This window comes from Catharus ustulatus, chromosome 1 (assembly GCF_009819885.2).
Source record: "Catharus ustulatus isolate bCatUst1 chromosome 1, bCatUst1.pri.v2, whole genome shotgun sequence".
NCBI lineage: Eukaryota > Metazoa > Chordata > Aves > Passeriformes > Turdidae > Catharus > Catharus ustulatus.
In genome coordinates, this window is record NC_046221.1 from 164,960,750 (window position 1) to 164,984,277 (window position 23,528).

General features: G+C 55.7%; 3 protein-coding genes across 3 annotated transcripts in view; 2 read left to right on the plus strand and 1 right to left on the minus strand.

The window, feature by feature from the left end:
- LOC116999522 (NAD(P)(+)--arginine ADP-ribosyltransferase 2-like) overlaps positions 1–23,528 on the plus strand; it is a 703,496-nt gene that overhangs the window by 230,955 nt on the left and 449,013 nt on the right. The gene's annotated exons all lie outside the window — the stretch shown is intronic.
- The window catches only part of LOC116994645 (erythroblast NAD(P)(+)--arginine ADP-ribosyltransferase-like), a 284,339-nt gene that overhangs the window by 120,162 nt on the left and 140,649 nt on the right, over positions 1–23,528 (minus strand). The gene's annotated exons all lie outside the window — the stretch shown is intronic.
- LOC116994930 (glycosylphosphatidylinositol anchor attachment 1 protein-like) lies at positions 1,120–22,917 on the plus strand. Its single transcript, XM_033056931.1, has 13 exons — positions 1,120–1,188; positions 2,214–2,305; positions 3,100–3,273; positions 5,444–5,555; positions 6,982–7,129; positions 8,372–8,473; positions 9,604–9,800; positions 10,277–10,473; positions 12,327–12,480; positions 16,553–16,609; positions 17,499–17,692; positions 21,358–21,525; positions 22,598–22,917. The coding sequence occupies exons 2-13, from the start codon at positions 2,232–2,234 to the stop codon at positions 22,839–22,841; spliced, it is 1,821 nt and encodes a 606-aa protein (XP_032912822.1). The 5' UTR covers positions 1,120–1,188; positions 2,214–2,231; the 3' UTR covers positions 22,842–22,917.

Below are 23,528 nucleotides of genomic sequence, written 5' to 3' on the forward strand. Positions count from 1 at the left end.
CCACAGTGACCACCATGGGGACACCAGGACACTGCCATGGCCACAGTGACCACAGTGACCACCATGGGGACACCAGGACACTGCCATGGCCACAGTGACCACCCTGGGGACACCAGGACACTGCCATGGCCACAGTGACCACCATGGGGACACCAGGACACTGCCATGGCCACAGTGACCACCATGGGGACACCAGGACACTGCCATGGCCACAGTGACCACAGTGACCACCATGGGGACACCAGCACTGGGACTCTGGGGTGTTTTTTGGGGTCACCAAAGTCACCATGGCAATAAACTGGGGTGTGTCACTGCGTGCTCTGTGTCACCTGAGTGTCACCTGTGCCTGCCACCCCCGTTGTCCCCCCAAAATCCCCAGGTTTTCCCCTTTCTTTACCCCCAAATCCGCATTTTTCTCCCTTTCTTTACCCCCAAATCCCCATTTTCCCTCCATTTTGTTCCTTTACCCCAAAATCCCCAGTTTTCCCCCATTGTTTACCCCAAAATCCCAATTATTCCCCCTAATTTTTGCCCCCTTTTCCCTAAAATCCCCGTTTTTTCCTCTATTCTTTACCCCAAAATCCCAATTTTCCTCCCGTTTTTCCCCCATTTTTTCCCCCAAAATCCCGGTTTTCCTCCCCTTTTTTCCCCTTTTGCCCCAAAATCCCTGTTTTTCCACCCGTTTTTCTCCCATTCTTTATCCCCAAATCCCATTTTTTCCCCTTTTTTTCCCCTTTTGCCCCAAAATCCCCAATTTTCCCCCATTATTTACCCCAATATCCCTATTTCTCCCCCCTTTCTTTACCCCCAAATCCCCATTTTTCCCCTTTACCCCAAAATCCCCGTTTTTCCCTTTTACCCCCAAATCCCCGTTTTTCTCTTTTACCCCAAAATCCCCATTTTCCCCCCATTCTTTACCCCAAAATCCTCAATTTTTCCCCCATTTTTCCCCCCGTTATGTTTAAGTCTCCATTATCCTTGGCCACGCCCATCGCTCATTGGCCACGCCCACACCCCACTTAGCCCCGCCCATCCTCCTGGCCACGCCCCCAACTGGGCGGACCAATCGCTGTCTCGGCGCTCCGCTCCCCGCCCTTGGCCACGCCCACCCCCTGGCCCCGCCCCTCGCGCTCGCGCGCTCCGCCATCGATTGAGCGGCCTGGCCGCGCGCAACCGCAGCTTTTTGAGGTGATTTTAAAGGGTTTTAAAGGATTTTAAAGGGTTTTGGGGTTTTTTGGGGGTCCCGCAGGGCACGGCGGGGTGTGGGGTGGGGAAAGGGCCGGGTCAGAGCCGTGTGGGGGCTGTGAGGGGCGGTGGGGAGGGGAATGGGAGGGAGCGGGGCCTGAGGGGAGTGGGGGGGATTTGGGGAATTTGGGGGGAGATTTGGGGTGTCCCTGAGGGGAATGAGGGGATTTGGGGGGAATGGGGGTGTCTGTGAGGGGAATGAGGGGATTTGGGGGGAGATTTGGGGTGTCCCTGAGGGGATTTGGGGGGATTTGGGATTTTTGGGGGGCTCTGTGGGGTTTTGGGGTGTCCATGGCATGGGGAAGGGTTTTTTGGTGGGTTTTTGGGGGGTCTGTGGGGTTTTTGGGGGGTTCTATGGAGTTTGGGGTGCTCTGTGGGGTTTTTTGGGTTTTTGGGGGGCTCTGTGGGGTTTGGGGTTTTGGGGGGGGCTCTGTGAGGTTTTTGGGGGACTCTTTGTGGTTTTTGGGGGGGCTCTGTGTGTTTTTTTGGGGTGGTCTGTGGGATTTGGGGTTTTTGGGGGGCTCTGTGGGGTTTGGGATTTTTTTTGGAATGGGACTCTGTGGGATTTTGGGGTGTCCATGGGATGGGGAAGGGTTTTTGGGGGTGCCCATGGGGGGCTCTGTGGGGTTTTTGGGGGGCTCTATGTGGGTTTTTTGGGGGGCTCTGTGGGATTTTTGGGGTGCTCTGTGGGGTTTGGGATTTTTTTTTTGAGGGGGCTCTGTGGGATTTTGGGGTGTCCATGGGATGGGGAAGGGTTTTTTGGGGATTTTTGGGGGTCTCTTTGGGGTTTTTGGGGGGTTCTATGGGTTTTTTTTAGGGGAGCTCTGTGAGGTTTGGGGTTTTTTGGGGGGGCTCTGTGGGGTTTTTGGTGAGGTCTGTGGGATTTGGGATTTTTGGGGGGCTCTGTGGGTTTTTTTTGGGGCTCTGCAGCCCCCCCTGACCTGAGGACCCCCCGTGTGCCCCCCCAGACGCCCCCTGACCCCCCCATGGGGCTCCTGTCGGACCCGCAGTGCCGCAGGGCGCTGGGCCGGCTGCTGCTGCGCCTCAACACCCCCCTCTGGTGAGTCTGGGGTCTTGGGGGGAATCAACACCCCCCTCTGGTGAGTCTGGGGGCTTTGGGGAATCAACACCCCCCTCTGGTGAGTCTGGGGGGGTCTGGGGGGATCAACACCCCCCTCTGGTGAGTCTGGGGGGGATTTTGGGGTCTCAGTTCTGATTTTGGGGTCTCGTTGATAGCTCTGGGGTGTCACTGATAACTTTAGGGTCTCATTGATAACTCTGATGTGCTGATATCGATTTTGGGGTTTCATTGATAACTCTGGGGGTTCATTGATAACTTTGGGGTTCCGTTGATAACTCTGGGGTGCTGATATCGATTTTGTGGGTTCATTGATAAGTCTGGGGTTTCGTTGATAACTCTGGGGTTTCATTGATAACTCTGTGGTGCTGATATCGATTTTGGGTTTCATTGATAACTCTGGGGTCTCATTGATAATTTTGGGGTTTCATTGATAACTTTGGGGTGCTGATATCGGTTTTGGGGTTTCATTGATAACTCTGGGGTCTCACTGATAACTCTGGGGTGCTGATACCGATTTTGGGGTTTTACTGATGATTTTTGGGTGCTGATATCCATTTTGGGGTCTCATTGATAACCCTGGGGTCTCATTGATGACTCTGGGGTTTCACTCATAACTCTGGGGTGCTGATATCGATTTTGGGGTGCTGATATCGATTTTGGGTTTCATTGATAACTTTGGGGTCTCACTGATAACTCTGGGGTCTCACTGATAACTCTGGGGTTTCACTGATGATTTTGGGGTGCTGATATCGATTTTGGGGTGCCCCCCACAGCGTTCTCAGTTACCTGTCGGGCCTGGCCTGGTTCCTGCTGCTGCCCCTGCTGGCCCCCCGCACGTACCTGTCCGAGAACGCCATGGGCTCCACCATGGTGGGGGAGGGCTCCGACCTCGGGCCCCGCGCGCTGGCGCTGGCCAGGGACTTCGGGGAGCACAGGAGGAGAGAGGGGTGAGAATGGGGGGGATTGGGGTGGGGTTTGGGGTGGGATTTGGGGTTTGGGGTGGGATTTGGGGTTGGGGACACACCAGGGACTTCGGGGAGCCCAGGAGGAGAGAGGGGTGAGAGTGGGGGGATTTGGAGTGGGATTTGGGGGGTTTGGGGTTGGGGACACACACGGGAGTTCGGGGAGCACAGGAGGAGAGAGGGGTGAGAATGAGGGGGAATTTGGGGTTTGGGTTTGGGGACACACCAGGGACTTCGGGGAGCACAGGAGGAGAGAGGGGTGAGAGTGGGGAAGATATGGGGTGGGATTTGGGGTTGGGTTTAGGATTTGGAGTTTGGGGGGGTTTGGGGGACTTGAGGTTGGGATTTGGGGGGTTTGGGATTGGGTTTGAGGAGTTTGGGGTTGGGGACACACCAGGGAATTCGGGGAGCACAGGAAGAGAGAGGGGTGAGAACAGAGTGGGGGTTTGGGGTGGGATTTGGGGTTTGGGGTGGGGGGATTTGAGGTTGGGATTTGGGGGATTTGGGAGATTTGGGGTTGGGATTTGGGGGATTTGGGAGATTTGGGGTTGGGATTTGGGGGATTTGGAGAGGGAGGACACACCCAGGAGTTCAGGGAGCACAAGAGGAAAGAGGGGTGAGAATGGGGGATTTGGGGTTTGGGGGGATTTGGGGTTTGGAGTTTGAGGGCATTTGGGGATTTGAGATTGGGATTTGGGGGGTTTGGGGTTGGGGACACACCTGGGAGTTCGGGGAGCACAGGAGGAGAGAGGGGTGAGACCCTCGGGGGGGTTTGGGGTGGGATTTGGGGTTTGGAGTTTGGGGTGGGATTTGGGGGGTTTGGGGTTGGGGGTGGTGGGTTTGGGGGGTTTGGGGTTGGGGGTGGTGGGTTTTGGGGGTTTGGGGTGGGGGGATTTGGGGGATTTGAGGTTGGGATTTGGGGGATTTGGGGTTTGGAGTTTGGGGGGATTTGGGGTTGGGATTTGGGGGATTTGGGAGATTTGGGGTTGGGGACACACGCAGGAGTTCAGGGAGCACAGGAGGAGAGAGGGGTGAGAGTGGGAGATTGGGGTTTGGGTTTAGGGTTTGGGATTTGGGGTTGGGATTTGGGGAGATTGGGGGCTGGGATTTGGGGGATTTGGGGTTTGGAGTTTGGGGGGATTTGGGGTTTGGGTTGGGATTTGGGGGGTTTGGGGTGGTGGGTTTAGGGGGTTTGGGATTTGGGGTTTGGGGTGGGGGACACACTCAGGAGTTCGGGGAGCACAAGAGGAAAGAGGGGTGAGACCCTCGGGGGGATTTGGGGTTGGGATTTGGGGTTTGGAATGGGGGGATTTGGGGGGTTTGAGGTTGGAATTGGGGGGGGGTTGGGATTGGGTTTGGGGAGTTTGGGGTTGGGGACACACCCAGGAGTTTGAGGAGGACAAGAGGAAAGAGGGGTGAGACCCGGGGATTGGGGTGGGATTTGGGGTTGGGGAGGTTTAGGGGATTTGAGGTTGGGTTTGGGATGGGGGCATTTGGGGGGATTTGGGGGTTTTGGGGTGGGGGACACACCTGGGAATTTGGGAGGACAAGGGGGAAGTGGGGTGAGACCTTTGGGGTTTGGAAAGATTTTGGGGTGTTCCCAATCCCAAACCTGAATGTGGCTTCAGGGCAGGGTTGGGGTGCCCCAATCCCCAATCCAAATCCCAAACCCCAATCCAAATCCCATTCCCAAATCCACAATCCCACATCCCACAGGGGAATTCCCGTGTCCTGGCTGTCCCACACCCTGTTCCAGCTCAGGTTTAGGGTTAGATTTAGGGTTAATCCCAATCCCACAGAGGGATCCCTGTGTCCTGGCTGTCCCACACCCTGTTCCAGCTCAGGTTTAGGGTTAGATTTAGGGTTAATCCCAATCCCAATCCCACAGAGGGATCCCTGTGTCCTGGCTGTCCCACAGCCTGTTCCAGCTCAGGTTTAGGGTTAGATTTAGGGTTAATCCCAATCCCAATCCCACAGAGGGATCCCTGTGTCCTGGCTGTCCCACACCCTGTTCCAGCTCAGGTTTAGGGTTAGATTTAGGGTTAATCCCAATCCCACAGAGGGATCCCTGTGTCCTGGCTGTCCCACACCCTGTTCCAGCTCAGGTTTAGGGTTAGATTTAGGGTTAATCCCAATCCCAATCCCAATCCCACAGGGGAATTCCCGTGTCCTGGCTGTCCCACACCATGTTCCAGCTCGGGCTCGAGGTTCACTCCCAGCCCTTCGCACGGACCCTGCCCTTCCCCGACGAGGCCCACGAGCGCTACGTACTGGGGGGGACTGGGAGGGACTGGGAGGGGATAATGGGATACTGGGAGGGGATTGGGAGGGACTGGGAGGGGATTGAGGGGGACTGGGAGGGACTGGGATGGACTGGGAGGGGCTGGGATGAGATAATGGGATACTGGGAGGGACTGGGAGGGGATTGAGGGGAACTGGGATGGGATTGGGGGGTACTGGGATGGGACTGGGATGGGATTGGGATGGGACTGGGAGGAACTGGGATGGGACAATGTGATACTGGGAGGGACTGGGAATACTGGGATGGGACTGGAGCAATGGGAGCAATGGGAGAAATGGGGATACTGGTGTGAACTGGGGGATACTGGTGTGAACTGGGGGCACTTGGTGACATTGGGAGCCCCTGGGCAGTTTTTGGGGTCCCTGGGCAGTTTTTGGGGTCCCTGACCCCCTATTTTTCCCCCAGCTGGTTTGGGACATGGAAGTTTTTGGGGTCCCTGTGCAGTTTTTGGGGTCCCTGGGCAGTTTTTGGGTCCCTGTGATATTTTGGGGTCCCTCACCCCATTTCCCCTGTCCCAGCTGCTCCGAGGCACCAACGTGTTTGGGGTGCTGGGGATGTTTGGGGTCCCTGGATGGATTTTGGGGTCCCTGTGCAGATTTTGAGGTGCAGTGAGGATATTTTGGGATGCAGTGAGGATATTTGGGGTCCCTGGGCAGTTTTTAGGGTGCTGATCTCCATTTCCCCCCCAGCTGGTCCAAGGCACCAACGTTTTCGGGGTGCTGTGATATTTTGGGGTCCCTGGGATATTTTGGGGTGCTGATATCCCTTTCCCCTGTCCCAGCTGGTCCGAGGTACCAACGTGTTCGGGGTGCTGGGATATTTTGGGGTCCCTGTGCAGTTTTTGGGGTCTCTGTGATGTTTTGGGGTGCAGTGAGGATATTTTGGGGTACTGACCCCCCGAATTTCTCCCCCCAGCTGGTCTGTGGCACCAATGTTTTTGGGATGCTGGGGATGTTTGGGTCCCTGGATGAATGTTTGGGGTGCAGTGAGGATATTTTGGGGTCCCTGTGCAGATTTTGGGGTGCAGTGAGGATGTTTTGGGGTCCCTGGATGGATATTTTGGGGTGCAGTGAGGATGTTTTGGGGTCCCTCACCCCCATTTCCCTCCCCAACTGGTCCGAGGTACCAACGTGTTCAGGGTGCTGGGATGTTTTGGGGTCCCTGGGCAGTTTTTGGGATCCCTGTGATATTTTGGGGTCTCTGTGCAGTTTTTGGGGTCCCTGTGATATTTTGGGGTGCTGATCTCCATTTCCCCTGTCCCAGCTGGTCCGTGGCACCAATGTTTTCGGGGTGCTGGGATGTTTGGGGTCCCTGATGGATGTTTGGGGTCCCTGTGATATTTTGGGGTCCCTGTGATATTTTGGGGTGCTGACCCCCGTTTCTCCCCCCAGCTGGTCCGAGGCACCAACGTGTTCGGGGTGCTGCGCGCCCCCCGCGCCGCCAGCACGGAGGCGCTGCTGCTGCTGGTGCCGTGCTGCGAGGGCGGCAAGAACGAGCAGGCCGTGGGGCTGCTGCTGGCCCTGGCGGGCTACTGCCGAGGTGAGGGGGCTACTGAATCCTGGGGGGGCTAGTGAAACACATGGGGGGCTAGTGAAACACCTGGGGGGCTACTGACCCCTGGGGGGGCTACCACAGAGCCCTGGGGGGCTACTGAACCCTGGGGGGCTGCTGCTGGCCCTGGCGGGCTACTGCCGAGGTGAGGGGGCTACCAGAGGGGCTGGGGGGCTACTGACCCCTGGGGGGCTACTGCCGAGGTGAGGGGGCTAGTGAGTCTGGGGGGCTACCAGAGACAGCTGGGGGGCTACAGGGAGCTGGACTGGGATTGTACTGGTCTATACTGGTCCATACTGGGTTATACTGGTCCATACTGGTCTGTAGTGGCTCATACTGGTCTGTACTGGGTTATACTGGTCTATACTGGGTTATACTGGTCTGTACTGGTCCATACTGGTCTGTACTGGGTTATACTGGTCTGTACTGGGTTACACTGGTCTGTACTGGTCCATACTGGTCTGTACTGGGTTATACTGGTCCGTACGGGTCCATACTGGTCTGTACTGGTGTGTATTGGTTCATACTGGTTCATACTGGCCCGTACTGGTCCATACTGGTCTGTACTGGTCTGTATTGGTTCATATTGGTTCATACTGGTCCGTACTGGTCCATACTGGTCTGTACTGGTGTGTATTGGTTCATACTGGTCTGTATTGGTTAATACTCGTCCATACTGGTCTGTACTGGTCCCTACTGGTCCATGCTGGTCTGTACTGGTCCCTACTGGTCCATGCTGGTCTGTACTGGTCCATACTGGTTTGTACTGGTCTGAACTGGTCCATATTGGGTCATACTGGGCCATACTGGTTTATACTGGTCCATATTAGTCCATACTGCTCCATACTGGTCTGTACTGGTCCATACTGGTCTGCACTGGTCAGTATTGGTCCATACTGGTCCGTACTGGGCCATGCTGGGTCTGTCCCACAGCTCCCAATTTCCCCAGGTCAGATTTATTGGACCGTACTGGTTCATACTGGTCCATACTGGTTTATACTGGTCTGTATTTGTCCATGCTGGTCCATATTGGTCTGTGCTGGGTTATACTGGGCCATACTGGTCCGTACTGGTTTGTACTGGTCTGTACTGGTCCATACTGGTTTATACTGGTCCGTACTGGTCTGTACTGGTCTGTACTGGTCTATACCGGTCTGTACTAGTCCATACCGGTCTATACTGGTCCGTACTGGTCCGTACTGGTCCATACTGGTCTGTACTGGTGCGCAGGTCAGATTTACTGGGCCAAGGACCTGATCTTCCTGGTGACGGAGCACGACCTGCTGGGGACACAGGCCTGGCTGGAGGGGTACCACGGGGTGAACCTTACTGGTGAGACTGGGAGCACTGGGAGGGACTGGGGAACCTTACTGGGGAGACTGGGAGGGACTGGGAGGGACTGGGGGGGAACTGGGAGGGACTGGGGACCACGGGGGGAACCTTACTGGTGAGACTGGGAGGGACTGGGAGCACTGGGGAACCTTACTGGGGAGACTGGGGGGGACTGGGAGGGACTGGGAGGGACTGGGAGGGGCTGGGGACCACGGGGGGAACCTTACTGGGGAGACTGGGAGCACTGGGAGGGACTGGGGGGGACTGGGGGGGACTGGGAGGTCACTCAGGGGTCACTCAGTGTCACTCAGGGGTCACTCATGGTCACTCAGTGGTCACTCAGTGGTCACTCAGTGTCACTCAGGGTCACTCAGGGGTCACTCAGGGTCACTCAGGGGTCACTGTGGTCACTCAGTGGTCACTGTGGTCACTCAGTATCACTCAGTGGTGACTCAGTGGTCACTCAGGGTCACTCAGTGGTCACTCAGTGTCACTCAGGGGTCACTCAGTGGTCACTGTGGTCACTCAGTGGTCACTCAGTGTCACTCAGGGTCACTGAGGGTCACTCAGTGGTCACTGTGGTCACTCCCTGGTCACTCAGGGGTCACTCAGGGGTCACTCAGTGTCACTCAGTGGTCACTCAGGGTCACTCAGTGTCAGTCAGGGTCACTCAGTGTCACTCAGTGTCACTCAGGGGTCACTCAGTGGTCACTCAGTGGTCACTCAGTGTCACTCAGGGGTCACTCAGTGGTCACTCAGTGGTCACTCAGGGTCACTCAGTGGTCACTCAGTGTCACTCTGTGGTCACTCAGTGGTCACTCAGGGTCACTCAGTGGTCACTCAGTGTCACTCAGGGGTCACTCAGTGGTCACTCAGTGGTCACTCAGTGTCACTCAGGGTCACTCAGTGGTCACTCAGTGGTCACTGTGGTCACTCAGTGGTCACTCAGTGTCACTCAGGGGTCACTCAGTGGTCACTCAGTGGTCACTCAGTGTCACTCAGGGTCACTCAGGGTCACTCAGTGGTCACTCAGTGTCACTCAGGGTCACTCAGTGTCACTCAGTGGTCACTGTGGTCACTCAGTGGTCACTGTGGTCACTCAGTGGTCACTCATGGTCACTCTGTCCCAGCCATGCAGTCAGGGCCGTTCCCAGGCCGGGCTGGGGCCATCCAGGCTGCCTTAGCCCTGGAGCTGAGCTCGGACGTGCTGACCAGCGTGGACGTGGCCGTGGAGGGCCTGGATGGACAACTGCCCAACCTGGACCTGCTCAACCTCTTCCAGTCCTTCTGCCACAAGAACGGGCTGCTCTGCACCCTGCAGGGCAAGGTGGGGCTAAATTGGGTCTGGGGGCTGCTCTGCACCCTGCAGGGCAAGGTGGGGGGAAAATGGGTCTGGGGGCTTCTGGGAATTGGGGCTGGGGGCTGCTCTGCACCCTGCAGGGCAAGGTGGGGGGAAAATGGGTCTGGGGGCTTCTGGGAATTGGGGCTGGGGGCTGCTCTGCACCCTGCAGGGCAAGGTGGGAATTGGGTCTGGGGGCTTCTGGGGGATTCCTGTGGGGGATTTTGGGGGGTCCCAGGGGGGATTTTGGGGGTCCCAGGATGGATTTGGGGGTCCCCCCTGACTCTCTGCCCCCCAATTCCCAGCTGCCCCCCCCAGAAGGCCCCTCAGGCCCCGGTTACACCCAGAGCCTGCGCACCCTGGGGCTGATGGTGCTGGGGGGTCCCTGTTGATTTGGGGGGATTTTGGGGGGCTCTGAGGGGATTTTGGGGTCCCCCCTCACTCATTTCCCCCCCAATTTCCAGCTGCCCCCCCCAGAAGGCCCCTCAGGCCCCGGGTACGCCCAGAGCCTGCGCACCCTGGGGCTGATGGTGCTGGGCCAGGCCGGGGGGGCTCCCGGGGGTCCCCACGGGCTCTTCCTGCGCTTCCGCATCGAGGCGCTGACCCTGCGCGGCATCAACAGCTTCAGGCAGCACAAATTCGACCTGGGGGCGCTGGGCAGGTGGGTCTGGGGGTCCGGGGGGGCTTTGGGGGGGTTTGGGGGGTCCTGAGGGGTCCTGGGGGGGATTTGGGGGAGATTTAGGGGGTCCTGAGTGGGATTAAGGGGATCCTGGGGAGATTTTGGGGGGTCCTGGGGGGGATTTAGGGGATCCTGGGGAGATTTTGGGGGTCCTGAGGGGATTTTCGTAGGTCCTGAGGGGATTTTTGGGGGGATTCTGGGGGGTCCTGGAGGGGATTTGGGCTGTCTTGGGGGGCCCTCAGGGGTTTTGGGGGGTCCTGATGGGGAGTTCTGTGAGTTTGGGGGGATTCTGGGGGGGATTTGGGGTGGTTTAGGGGGGTCTTGAGGGGATTTGGGGGTCCCTGGGGTGTTTTGGGGGGGAGTTCTGTGAGTTTGGGGGGGATTTGGGGGGTCCTGAGGGGCATCAGCAGCTTCAGGCAGCACAGATTGGGGCTGGGGGCGCTGGGCGGGGGGGTTTGGGGGGTCCTGGGGGGAGATTTGGGGGATCCAGGGGGTCCTGAGGGGGATTAAGGGGATCCTGGGGAGATTTTGAGGGGTCCTGGGGGTGTTTAGGGGGGTCCTGGAGGGGATTTGGGGGGATCCTGGGAGGCTCTGGGGGGGTCCTGGGGGGGATTTGGGGGGGTTTAGGGGGGTCTTGAGGGGATTTGGGGGTCCTGGGGTGTTTTGGGGGGGAGTTCTGTGAGTCTGGGGGGGTTTGGGGGGTCTTGAGGGAGTTTTTGGGGGGTCCTGGGGGATTTGGGGTTATTTTGGGGGGTCTTGAGGGAGTTTTTGGAGGTCCTGGGGTTATTTTGGGGCATCCTGGGGGAGTTTTGGGGGGTCCTGGAGGGGTTTGGGGTATTTGGGGGGTCCTGGTGGTCACTGGAGGGGGGACTTGGGGGGGTCTCTCAGGATTTTGGGGATTTTTTTGGGGGTCCCTCAGGATTTTGGGGGTCTCCTTGGATTTTGAGGATCCTGGGGGGTCTCTCAGGATTTTGAGGGGGTCTCTCCAGATTTTGGGGTATCCCAGGGGGTCTCTCAGGATTTGGGACCCCCCAATTCCCCGTTTTCCCCCAGAACCTGCAGGGAATGTTCCAGAACCTCACCAACCTCGGGGTCACTGGGGTGGAATCCCAGAGATTTTGGGGATTTTTGGGGGTCTCTCTGGATTTTTGGGGATTTTTTTGGGGATCTCTCAGGATTTTGGGGATTTTTTGGGGGTCTCTCAGGATTTTTGGGGTCTCTCTGCACTTGGGGTGTCCCTCAGGATTTGGGGACCCCCCTGACCCCCCCATTTCCCCCAGAACCCTGGAGGGAATGTTCCAGAACCTGACCAACCTCGGGGTCACTGGGGTGGAATCCCAGAGATTTTGGGGATTTTTTGGGTGGGATCTCTCAGGATTTTGGGGATTTTTTGGGGATCCCTCAGGATTTTTGGGGTCTCTCTGCACTTGGGGTGTCCCTGAGGATTTGTGACCCCCCAATTCCCATTTTTCCCCCAAAACCCTGCAGGGAATGTTCCAGAACCTCGGGGTCACTGGGGTGGAATCCCAGAGGATTTTCGGGATTTTTGGGGGAGATCTTTCAGGATTTTGAGGATTTTTTGGGGGTCTCTCAGGATTTTTGGGGTCCCTCTGTACTTGGGATGTCCCTCAGGATTTGGGGACCCCCCAATTTCCCATTTTTCCCCCAGAACCCTGCAGGGAATGTTCCAGAACCTGACCAACCTCGGGGTCACTGGGGTGGAATCCCAGAGATTTTGGGGATTTTTTGGGGGTCCCTCAGGATTTTTGGGGTCTCTCTGTATCTGGGGTGTCCCTCATGATTTGAGGACCCCCAATTCCCCGTGTTTCCCCCAGAACCCTGGAGGGAATGTTCCGGAAGCTGAACAATCTGCTGGAGCGGCTGCACCAATCCTATTTCCTGTACCTGCTGCCGTCCCTGGCGCGCTTCGTGTCCATCGGCTCCTACGCCCCGGCCCTGGGGCTGCTGCTGCTGGTGCTGGCTCTCAGGGTATCCTGCAGAAATGGGGGGAAAAACGGGAAATTGGGGAAAAAACGGGGGGAAATTGGGGAAAAAACGGTGAAAAACGGTAAAGAAATGGCAAAAAACGGTGAAAAAACAGCAAAAAATGGGGAAAAAATGGAGAAGAAATGGAAAAAAATTGGGGTTCCTGTGTCCCAGGCCTGGGGCTGGTGTTGGCTCTAAGGATATCCTGCAGAAATGGGGTGAAAAACAGGGAAATTGGGAAAAAACAGCAAAAAATGGTGAAAAAACGGCAAAAAACGGTGAAAAAACAATGAAAAACGGGAGAAACGGGGAAAAATGGGGAAAAATGGGGAAAAATTTGGGGTTTCTGCACCTCTCCCCTGGGGCTGGTGCTGGTGGTGCTGGCACTGAGGGTATCCTGCAGAAATGGGGTGAAAAACCGGGAAATTGGGGAAAAATGGTGAAAAAATGGGGAGAAACGGTGAAAAAAACGGTGAAAAAACAGCAAAAAATGGGGAAAAATGGGGAAGAAATGGAAAAAATTTGGGGTTTCTGCAGCCCAGCCCTGGAGCTGCTGCTGCTGGTGCTGGCACTCAGGGTATCCTGCACAAATGGGGGGAAAAATGGGGAATTTGGGAAAAAATGGTGAAAAAACGGGGAGAAACGGTGAAAAAACGGTGAAAAAACAGAGAAAAAATGGTGAAAAAACAGCAAAAAATGGGGAAAAAATGGGGAAAAAATTTTTTAAAAATGGGATTTCTGTGTCCCAACCCTGGGGCTGCTGCTGCTGGTGCTGGCACTGAGGGTATCCTGCAGAAATGGGGGAAAAACAGGGAAATTGGGGAGAAACGGGGAGAAACGGTGAAAAAACGGCAAAAATTGGGGAGAAAATGGGGAAGAAATGGAAAAAAATTGGGTTTCTGTGTCCCTGCCCTGGGGCTGCTGCTGCTGGTGCTGGCTCTGAGGGTATCCTGCAGGAATGGGGGAAAAACGGGAAATTGGGGAAAAAACGGTGAAAAAACGGGGAGAAATGGTGAAAAAACGGTGAAAAACGGTGAAAAAATGGGGAAAAACGGGGGAAAAATGGCAAAAAATGGGGAAAAAATAGGATTTTTGTGTACCCAGCCCTGGGGCTGCTGCTGCTGGTGCTGGCTCTGAGGGTATCCTGCAGAAATGGGGTGAAAAACCGGGAAATTGGTGAAAAAATGGTGAAAAAATGGGGAGAAACGGTGAAATAACGGTGAAAAAATGGTGAAAAAACAGCAAAAAATGGGGAAAAAATGGGGAAAATTTGGGGTTTCTGTGTCCCTGCCCTGGGGCTGCTGCTGCTGGTGCTGGCACTCAGGGTATCCTGCAGGAATGGGGGGAAAAACGGGGAAATTGGGGAAAAAACGGTGAAAAAACGGGGAGAAACGGTGAAAAAACGGTGAAAAAACAGAGAAAAAATGGTGAAAAAACAGCAAAAAATGGGGAAAAATGGGGAAGAAATGGAAAAAAATGGGGCTCCTCTGTCCCTCCCCTGGGGCTGGTGCTGGCACTCAGGGTATCCTGCAGAAATGGGGTGAAAAACCGGGAAATTGGTGAAAAAACAGTGAAAAAACGGCGAAAAAACAGCAAAAAATGGTGAAAAAATGGCAAAAAAAGGGGAAAAAATTATGAAAAACGGGGAAAAATTTGGGATTTCTGGGCCCCTGCCCTGGGGCTGGTGCTGCTGGTGCTGGCACTCAGGGTATCCTGCACAAATGGGGTGAAAAATGGGGAAATTGGGAAAAAAACGGGGAGAAACGGTGAAAAAATGGCAAAAAACGGTGAAAAAATGGGGAAAAAACAGCAAAAAATGGGGAAAAATTTGGGGTTTCTACAGCCCTGCCCTGGGGCTGCTGCTGCTGGTGCTGGCTCTGAGGGTATCCTGCAGGAATGGGGTGAAAAACTGGGAAATTGGGGAAAAATGGTGAAAAAATGGGGAGAAACGGTGAAAAAACGGCAAAAAATGGGGAAAAAAATGGGGAAGAAATGGAAAAAAATTGGATTTCAGTGCCCCGGCCCTGGGGCTGCTGCTGCTGGTGCTGGCACTCAGGGTATCCTGCAGGAATGGGGGCAAAAACGGGAAATTGGGGAAAAAACGGGGAGAAAATGGGGAGAAACGGTGAAAAAACGGTAAAAAAACAGCAAAAAATGGGGAAAAAATGGGGAAAAAAATTTTTAAAAATGGGATTTCTGTGTCCCTGCCCTGGGGCTGCTGGTGCTGGCACTGAGGGTATCCTGCAGAAATGGGGTGAAAAACAGGGAAATTGGGAAAAAAACGGGGAGAAACGGTGAAAAAACGGTGAAAAAACAGGGAAAAAATGGGGAAACAATTTTTTTAAATTGGGATTTCTGTGTCCCAGCCCTGGGGCTGCTGCTGCTGGTGCTGGCACTGAGGGTATCCTGCAGAAATGGGGGGAAAAACGGGAAATTGGGGAAAAATGGTGAAAAAACGGGGAGAAACGGTGAAAAAACAGCAAAAAATGGGGATAAAATGGGGAAGAAATGGAAAAAAATTGGGTTTCTGTGTCCCTCCCCTGGGGCTGCTGCTGCTGGTGCTGGCTCTGAGGGTATCCTGCAGGAATGGGGGAAAAACAGGGGAAATTGGGGAAAAAACGGGGAGAAAATGGGGAGAAACGGTGAAAAAACGGTGAAAAAACGGCAAAAAATGGGGAAACAATTTTTTTTAATTGGGATTTCTGTGTCCCAGCAGTGGGGCTGCTGCTGCTGGTGCTGGCTCTCAGGGTATCCTGCAGAAATGGGGTGAAAAACTGGGAAATTGGGAAAAAAATGGTGAAAAAATGGGGAGAAACGGTGAAAAAACGGTGAAAAACGGTGAAAAAACAGAGAAAAAATGGTGAAAAAACAGCAAAAAATGGGGAAAAATGGGGAAGAAATGGAAAAAAATGGGGCTCCTCTGTCCCTCCCGTGGGGCTGGTGCTGGCACTCAGGGTATCCTGCAGAAATGGGGTGAAAAACTGGGAAATTGGTGAAAAAACGGCGAAAAAACAGCAAAAAATGGTGAAAAAATGGCAAAAAAAGGGGAAAAAATTATGAAAAACGGGGGAAAAATGGGGAAAAATTTGGGATTTCTGTGCCCCTGCCCTGGGGCTGCTGCTGGTGCTGGCTCTGAGAATATAATGCAGAAGTGGGGTGAAAAATGGGGAAATTGGGAAAAAACAGGGAGAAACAGTGAAAAACGGGGAAAAAATGGAAAAAAATGGGGGAAATTGGGAGAAAAATGAAAAAAAAATGGGGGAAAACAGTGAAAAAATGGAGGGAAAATGGGGAAAAATGGGGAATAAAAGGGAAAAACGGGGTGGAAATGGAAAAGTGAAAAAGGATAAAAAATGAGGGAAAATGAGAGAAAACAGGATAAAAATGGGGGAAAAATAGGAAAAAAAGGGGGGTGAAAATGGGGAAAGAATGAGGGGAAAATGGGGAACAAAATGGGGAAAACATTGGGGAAAATGATTTAAAAATGTGGGGAGAATGTGGAAAAACGGGGGGAAATGAGAAAAAAATTGGAAAAATGGGGAAAAGGGAAAATGGGGAACAATCAGACAAAATGGGGAAAATGAGGAAAAAATGGGGAAAATTGGGGGAAAAATTGGAAAAAAATGTGGGAAAATGGGGGGGGAAATGGGGAAAATCAGAAAAAAATGGGAAAATGGGGAAAAATTGGGGGGAAATTGGAGGAAATGAGGAAAAATGGGGAAAAATTGGGAATAACTTTGGAAAAAAATATGGGAAAAAAGGAAAATAGTGGGGGAAAAATGGGGGGAAAATGAGGAAAAAATGTGGGAAAATGGGGAAAAATGGGGAATAAATTAGGTTTGGGGGAAAATAGGGGAAATGAGAAAAAAATGGGAAAAATTGGAAAAAATGTGGGAAAAAATGGGGGAAAATTGGAAAAACGTGAGAAAATATGGGGAAAAATTGGAAAAAATGGGGGAAAAATGGGGGAAAACAGGGAATTGTGGGAAAAGGGGGGTTTGGGGATTGGGGGGATTTAGGGGGGATTTTGGGGGGGTCTCTGGGGGTCTCTGCCCTTTCCTTGACCCCTCCCCAGGCCCTGGAGCTGTGGATGAGGCTGAGCCGGAGCGAGGAGGGGGAGGGGGAGCCCCCGGTGGGGGAGGTGAGGGGACCCCAAACACTGACCCCAAATCCCCTGGGACCCCAAACCTGATCCCAAATCCCCCTGGGACCCCAAAAACTGACCCCAAATCCCCTGGGACCCCAAAACTGACCCCAAATCCCCTGGGACCCCAAAAACCTGACCCCAAAATTTCCTGGGATCCCAAATCCCCCTGGGACCCCAAAAACTGACCCCAAATTCCCCTGGGACCCCAAAAACTGACCCCAAATCCCCCTGGGACCCCAAAAACTGACCCCAAATCCCCCTGGGACCCCAAAAACTGACCCCAAATCCCCCTGGGACCCCAAAACTGACCCCAAACACTGACCCCAAACAGTGACCCCACACTGACCCCAAATTCCCCTGGGACCCCAAAAACTGATCCCAAAAACTGACCCCAAACACTGACCCCAAATTGACCCTAAAGTGACCCCTGGGACCCCAAAATTGACCAAACTGACCCCAGAAACCTGACCCCAAAATCCCCTGGGACCCCAAACCTGACCCCAAAACTAACCCCAAACTGACCCTAAAGTGACCCCTGGGACCCCCAAACCTGACCTCAAACCTGATCCCAAAATCCCCTGGGACCCCAAATCTGACCCTGTACCCCCTGAACCCCAACCCTGACCCCCTGAACCCCAACCCTGACCCTGAACCCCAACCCTGACCCCAAAAACCCCCCTGAACCCCAACCCTGACCCCATTTCTGACCCCATTCCTGTCCCCCCAGGCCCGGGGGGGTCTCCTGTACCTGGTGCCCCCCATCCTGATCTCGGGGGGGGCGGGGGCTGCCCTGTACCTGTGGGACCCCCTGTACCCCATTTCTGACCCCAAATCCCCCTGTACCCCAATCCTGACCCCATTCCTGTCCCCCCAGGCCCGGGGGGGTCTCCTGTACCTGGTGCCCCCCATCCTGATCTCAGGGGGGGCGGGGGCTGCCCTGTACCTGCTGCCCGTGCGGGGCCAGGCCGTGGCCACCCAGCACTTCCCGGTGGGCGAGGCCGAGGCCGTGGTGCTGGCCCTGATCGGCATCTACGTGGCTGGGATGGCCCTGCCCCACAGCACCCACAGGTATGGGGGGTTCTAAATGGGGCTGGGGTCTGGGGATGGCCCTGCCCCACAGCACACACAGGTATGGGGGTCTGGGGTCTCTAAATGGGTCTGGGGTCCCTAAATGGGGCTGGGGTCTGTGGGATGGCCCTGCCCCACAGCACTCACAGGTACGGGGTCATTAAATGGGTCTGGGGTCCCTAAATGGGGCTGGGGTCTGTGGGTGCTGGCCCTGCCCCACAGCACACACAGGTATGGGGGTCTGGGGGGGCACAGAAATGGGTCTGGGGTCCTTAAATGGGTCTGTGGTGCTGGCCCTGATCGGCATCTACGTGGCTGGGATGGCCCTGCCCCACAGCACTCACAGGTACGGGGGTACAGAAATGGGTCTGGGGTCTGTAAATGGGGCTGGGATGGCCCTGCCCCACAGCACACACAGGTATGGGGGTACAGAAATGGGTCTGGGGTCTGTAAATGGGGCTGGGATGGCCCTGCCCCACAGCACCCACAGGTATGGGGGGTTCTAAATGGGGCTGGGGTCTGTAAATGGGGCTGGGATGGCCCTGCCCCACAGCACACACAGGTATGGGGGGTTCTAAATGGGGCTGGGGTCTGTAAATGGGGCTGGGATGGCCCTGCCCCACAGCACACACAGGTATGGGGTCATTAAATGGGTCTGGGGTCTCTAAATGGGGCTGGGATGGCCCTGCCCCACAGCACACACAGGTATGGGGTCATTAAATGGGTCTGGGGTCTCTAAATGGGGCTGGGATGGCCCTGCCCCACAGCACACACAGGTACGGGGTCATTAAATGGGGCTGGGGTCTGTAAATGGGGCTGGGATGGCCCTGCCCCACAGCACTCACAGGTATGGGGTCACTAAATGGGTCTGGGGTCTCTAAATGGGGCTGGGGTCCCTGAAGGGGTCTGGGGTCTGTAAATGGGTCTGGGGTCCCTAAATGGGTCTGGGGTCTCTAAATGGGGCTGGGGTCCCTAAATGGGTCTGGGGGGCTCTGAGCCCTCAGTGTCACCCCAGGGTTCTGTCTGGGGGGACAGAGGGGCTGGGGACACTGAGTGACACTGAGTGTGACACTGATGGTGATACTGTGTGACAATCTGTGACACTGAGTGACACTGGGTGACAACGGGGTGACACTGCATGTGACACTGACTGACATTGAGTGACATTGAGTGACGCTGGATGTGACACTGATGGTGACACTGGTGTGACACTGATGGTGACACTGAGTGACATTGAGTGACCCTGGCTGTCTGTGTGTGACACTGAGTGTGACACTGGGTGGCAACGGGGTGACACAGGGGGTGTCTCTGTATGATTCTGGGTGACACTGGGTGACAATTTGTGACATTGAGTGACAACGAGTGGCACTGGGTGTCTCTGTAACACTGGGTGTGACACTGATGGTGACACTGATGATGACACTGGGTGACAACGGGGTGACACAGGAGGTGTCTCTGTGTGACACAGGGTGACAATGGGTGACACTGATGGTGACATTGAGTGACAATTTGTGACATTGAGTGACAGTGATGGTGACACTGTGTGACGCTGGGGGACACTGATGGTGATATTGAGTGACATTGAGTGACACTGGGTGTGACACTGGGTGACAATCTGTGACATTGAGTGACATTGACATTGGTGACACTGGGTGACAATCTGTGACACTGAGTAACAACAGGGTGACAATGAGTGACACAGGGGGTGTCTCTGTGTGACACTGATGGTGACACTGGGTGACAATCTGTGACACTGAGTGACACTGGGTGTCTCTGTGTGACACTGGGGGACACTGGGTGACACTGATGGTGACACTGGGTGACAATCTGTGACATTGAGTGACACTGGGTGTCTCTGTGTGACACTGGGGGACACTGGGTGACACTGATGGTGACACTGGGGGACAATCTGTGACATTGAGTGACACTGATGGTGACACTGACACTGGGTGACAGTGGGGTGACACAGGGGGTGTCTCTGTGTGACACTGGGTGACACTGAGGGGGACACTGACGGTGACACTGGGTGTCTCTGGGTGACACTGGGTGTGACACTGAGTGTGACACTGATGGTGACACTGGGTGACAACAGGGTGACACAGGGGGTGTCTCTGTGTGACACTGGGTGACACTGAGGGGGACACTGACGGTGACACTGGGTGTCTCTGGGTGACACTGGGTGTGACACTGAGTGTGACACTGATGGTGACACTGGGTGACAACAGGGTGGCACAGGGGGTGTCTCTGTGTGACACTGGGTGACACTGGGTGACAATTTGTGACATTGAGTGACAACAAGTGGCACTGGATGTCTCTGTAACACTGGGTGTGACACTGATGGTGACACTGGGTGACAACAGGGTGACACAGGAGGTGTCTCTGTGTGACACTGGGTGACAACGGGGTGACACTGATGGTGACATTGAGTGACAATTTGTGACGTAGTGACACTGATGGTGACACTGTGTGACGCTGGGGAACACTGGTGATATTGAGTGACATTGAGTGACACTGGGTGTGACACTGGGTGACAATCTGTGACATTGAGTGACATTGACATTGGTGACACTGGGTGACAATCTGTGACACAGTGACATTGAGTGACGCTGGGTGTCACACTGGGTGACAATCTGTGACACTGTGTGACACTGGGTGACAATCTGTGACACTGATGGTGACATTGAGTGACAATTTGTGACATTGAGTGACACTGATGGTGACACTGTGTGACGCTGGAGGACAATCTGTGACATTGAGTGACACTAGGTGTGACACCGCTGGTGACAACGGAGTGACACAGGGGGTGTCTCTGGGTGACACTGGGGGACACTGCTGGTGACATTGAGTGACACTGGGTGTCTGTGTGACACTGGGTGACAATCTGTGACACTGAGTGACATTGAGTGACATTGATGGTGACACTGGGTGACAATCTGTGACATTGAGTGACATTGATGTGACACTGGGTGACAATCTGTGACATTGAGTGACACTGAGTTACACTGATAGTGACACTGATAGTGATACTGATGGTGACACTGGGTGACAATCTGTGACATTGAGTGACATTGGGTGTTTGTGTGACACTGGATGTGACACTGGGTGACACTGATGGTGACATTGAGTGACACTGGGTGTGACACTGATGGTGACACTGGGTGACAATCTGTGACACTGAGTGACACTGGGTGACAACGGAGTGACACAGGGGGTGTCTCTCTGTGACACTGTGTGACGCTGGGGAACACTGATGGTGATATTGAGTGACATTGGCGGTGACATTGAGTGACAACGAGTGACACTGGGGGACACTGTGTGACACTGTGTGACCCCAGGTGACACTGTGACACTCTCTCTGTCCCCAGGGCACTCTCAGGGGGTGGCCAGCGGGGCTGGATGACCCTGAAGCTGCTGGCCCTGGGTGTGTCTGTGTGACACTGTGTGACACTGTGTGACACTGTGTGACACAGGTGACACTGTGACACTGTCTCTGTCCCCAGAGCCCTCTCAGGGGGTGGCCAGCGCGGCTGGATGACCCTGAAGCTGCTGGCCCTGCTGGCCCTGGGTGTGTCTGTGTGACACTGTGTGACACTGTGTGACACTGTGTGACACTGTGTGACACTGTGTGACCCCAGGTGACACTGTGACACTCTCTCTGTCCCCAGGGCTCTCTCAGGGGGTGGCCAGCGCGGCTGGATGACCCTGAAGCTGCTGGCCCTGCTGGCCCTGGCCCTGCTCCTCACCTGCCTGGCCCTGCTCAACTTCTCCCTGGGCTTCCTGCTCGGGGTCACCCTCGTGCCACCCGCGGCTGCTGTCAGACCTGGGGGCAACAGGTGAGGCTGGGGGACATGGGGGGGACAGGTGAGACTGGGGGGACAGGTGAGACTGGGACACCTGGGGGGGACAGGTGACACCTGGGGGGACAGGTGTGACATGGGGGACAGGTGTGACATGGGGGGACAGGTGAGACAGGGACAGGTGAGACCTGGGGGGGAAAGGTGAGACAGGGAGGTGACACGTGACACATGGAGGTGACAGGTGAGACAGGGACAGGTGACACCCATTGGGGACAGGTGCTGAGGGGTCTCAGGTGGCCCCTGGTGCTCTCAGGGTGGTCTCAGGGGTCCCTGGGCTGTCCCTGGTGCTCTCAGAGTGGTCTCAGGGGTCCCTGGATGGTCTCAGGTGGCCCCTGGTGCTGTCAGTGGTCACTGACAGATGTACCTGGTGCAGGTACCTGTGCCTGTCCGTTCCAGGTTATCCCTGGCCATCCTGGTGCTGACCATCCTGGGGCTGTCACTGTCCCTGTCCCTGTCCCTGGTGGCCTCAGGGATCTCTGGGTGGTCCCTGGTGGTCTCTGGTGGTCTCAGGGTGGTCCCTGGTGCTCTCAGTGGTCACTGATCCCCTCTCTGTTCCAGGCTGCCCCTGGCCCTGCTACTGGTGCTGACCACTCTGGGCTGTCCCTGTCCCTGTCCCTGGTGCTCTCAGTGGTCACTAACCCCTGTGTCCATTCCAGGTTGCCCCTGGCCCTGGTGCTGACCACCCCTGACCTGTCCCTGGTGCTCTCAGTGGTCACTGACCCCCCTCTCCCCATTCCAGGCTGCCCCTGGCCCTGCTGCTGGTACTCACCACCCCTGGCCTGTCCCTGTCCCTGGTGGTCACTGACCCCCTGTATCTGTTCCAGGTTGTCCCTGGCCCTCCTGCTGGTGCTGACCACTCCTGGCCTGTCCCTGTCCCTGGTGGTCTCAGGGGTCCCTAGGTGGTCCCTGGTGGTCACTGACCCCCCTCTCCCCGTTCCAGGTTGCCCCTGGCCCTGCTGCTGGTGCTGACCACCCCTGGCCTGTCCCTGGTGGTCTCAGGGATCTCTGGGTGGTCCCTGGTGGTCACTGACCCCTCTCCCCATTCCAGGCTGCCCCTGGCCCTGCTGCTGGTGCTGACCACCCCGGGCCTGTCCCTGTTCATGGCCGTGCTGCTGGAGCGGGAGCTGCTGGAGGCGCCGGCCGGGCTGGGCGAGGCCTGGCAGCGATTCCTGGGGGCTCTGGGCCAGGGGCTGCTGCAGGAGCACCTGCACGGGGCCCACCTGAGCCCCCTGCTCTGCCTGGGGGCTTATCCGTGCTGGCTGCTGCTCTGGAACGTGCTCTTCTGGAAATAATGGACAGATGGACAGACAGACTGACCCCCCACCTGAGCCCCCTGCTCTGCCTGGGGGCCTACCCCTGCTGGCTGCTGCTCTGGAACGTGCTCTTCTGGAAATGATGGACAGATGGACAGATGGACACAGGGACACACGGACTGACCCCTCACCTGAGCCCCCTGCTCTGCCTGGGGGCCTGTCCCTGCTGGCTGCTGCTCTGGAACGTGCTCTTCTGGAAGTGATGGACAGATGGACATGGGATGGACACACGGACATGGAGATGGACACACAGACATGGGGATGGACACAGGATGGACACACGGCCAGCTGTCCAGCAGGGACAGACCCACGGACAGTCCCACAGAGGGACCCCCCGGACAGTGACAGCCCTGGATGGGCACAGGGAGCCCCCAGACTCACGGACAGACTGACAGACCCACAGACAGAGCCACGGACAGACTGACAGAGCCATGGACAGAGCACTGGACAGACCCATGGACAGACCCATGGACAGACTGACAGACCCAGGGACAGACAGAGCCCTGGACAGACCCACGGACAGACTGACAGGACCCTGAACAGAGCCATGGACAGAGCCATGGACAGACTGACAGAGCCATGGACAGAGCTAGGGACAGACTCACGGACAGACCCACGGACAGACTGGCAGACAGACTGACAGAGCCTTGAACAGAGCCACGGACA

Bases quoted from the DNA above. Each gene is read 5' to 3' on its own strand.
- LOC116994930 (XM_033056931.1), top strand. From the start codon at position 2,232: ATGGGGCTCCTGTCGGACCCGCAGTGCCGCAGGGCGCTGGGCCGGCTG. The intron at 7,130-8,371 runs GTGAGGGGGCTA...ACTGGTGCGCAG, and splicing joins CCTGGCGGGCTACTGCCGAG to GTCAGATTTACTGGGCCAAG. The intron at 10,474-12,326 runs GTGGGTCTGGGG...TGTTTCCCCCAG, and splicing joins GACCTGGGGGCGCTGGGCAG to AACCCTGGAGGGAATGTTCC.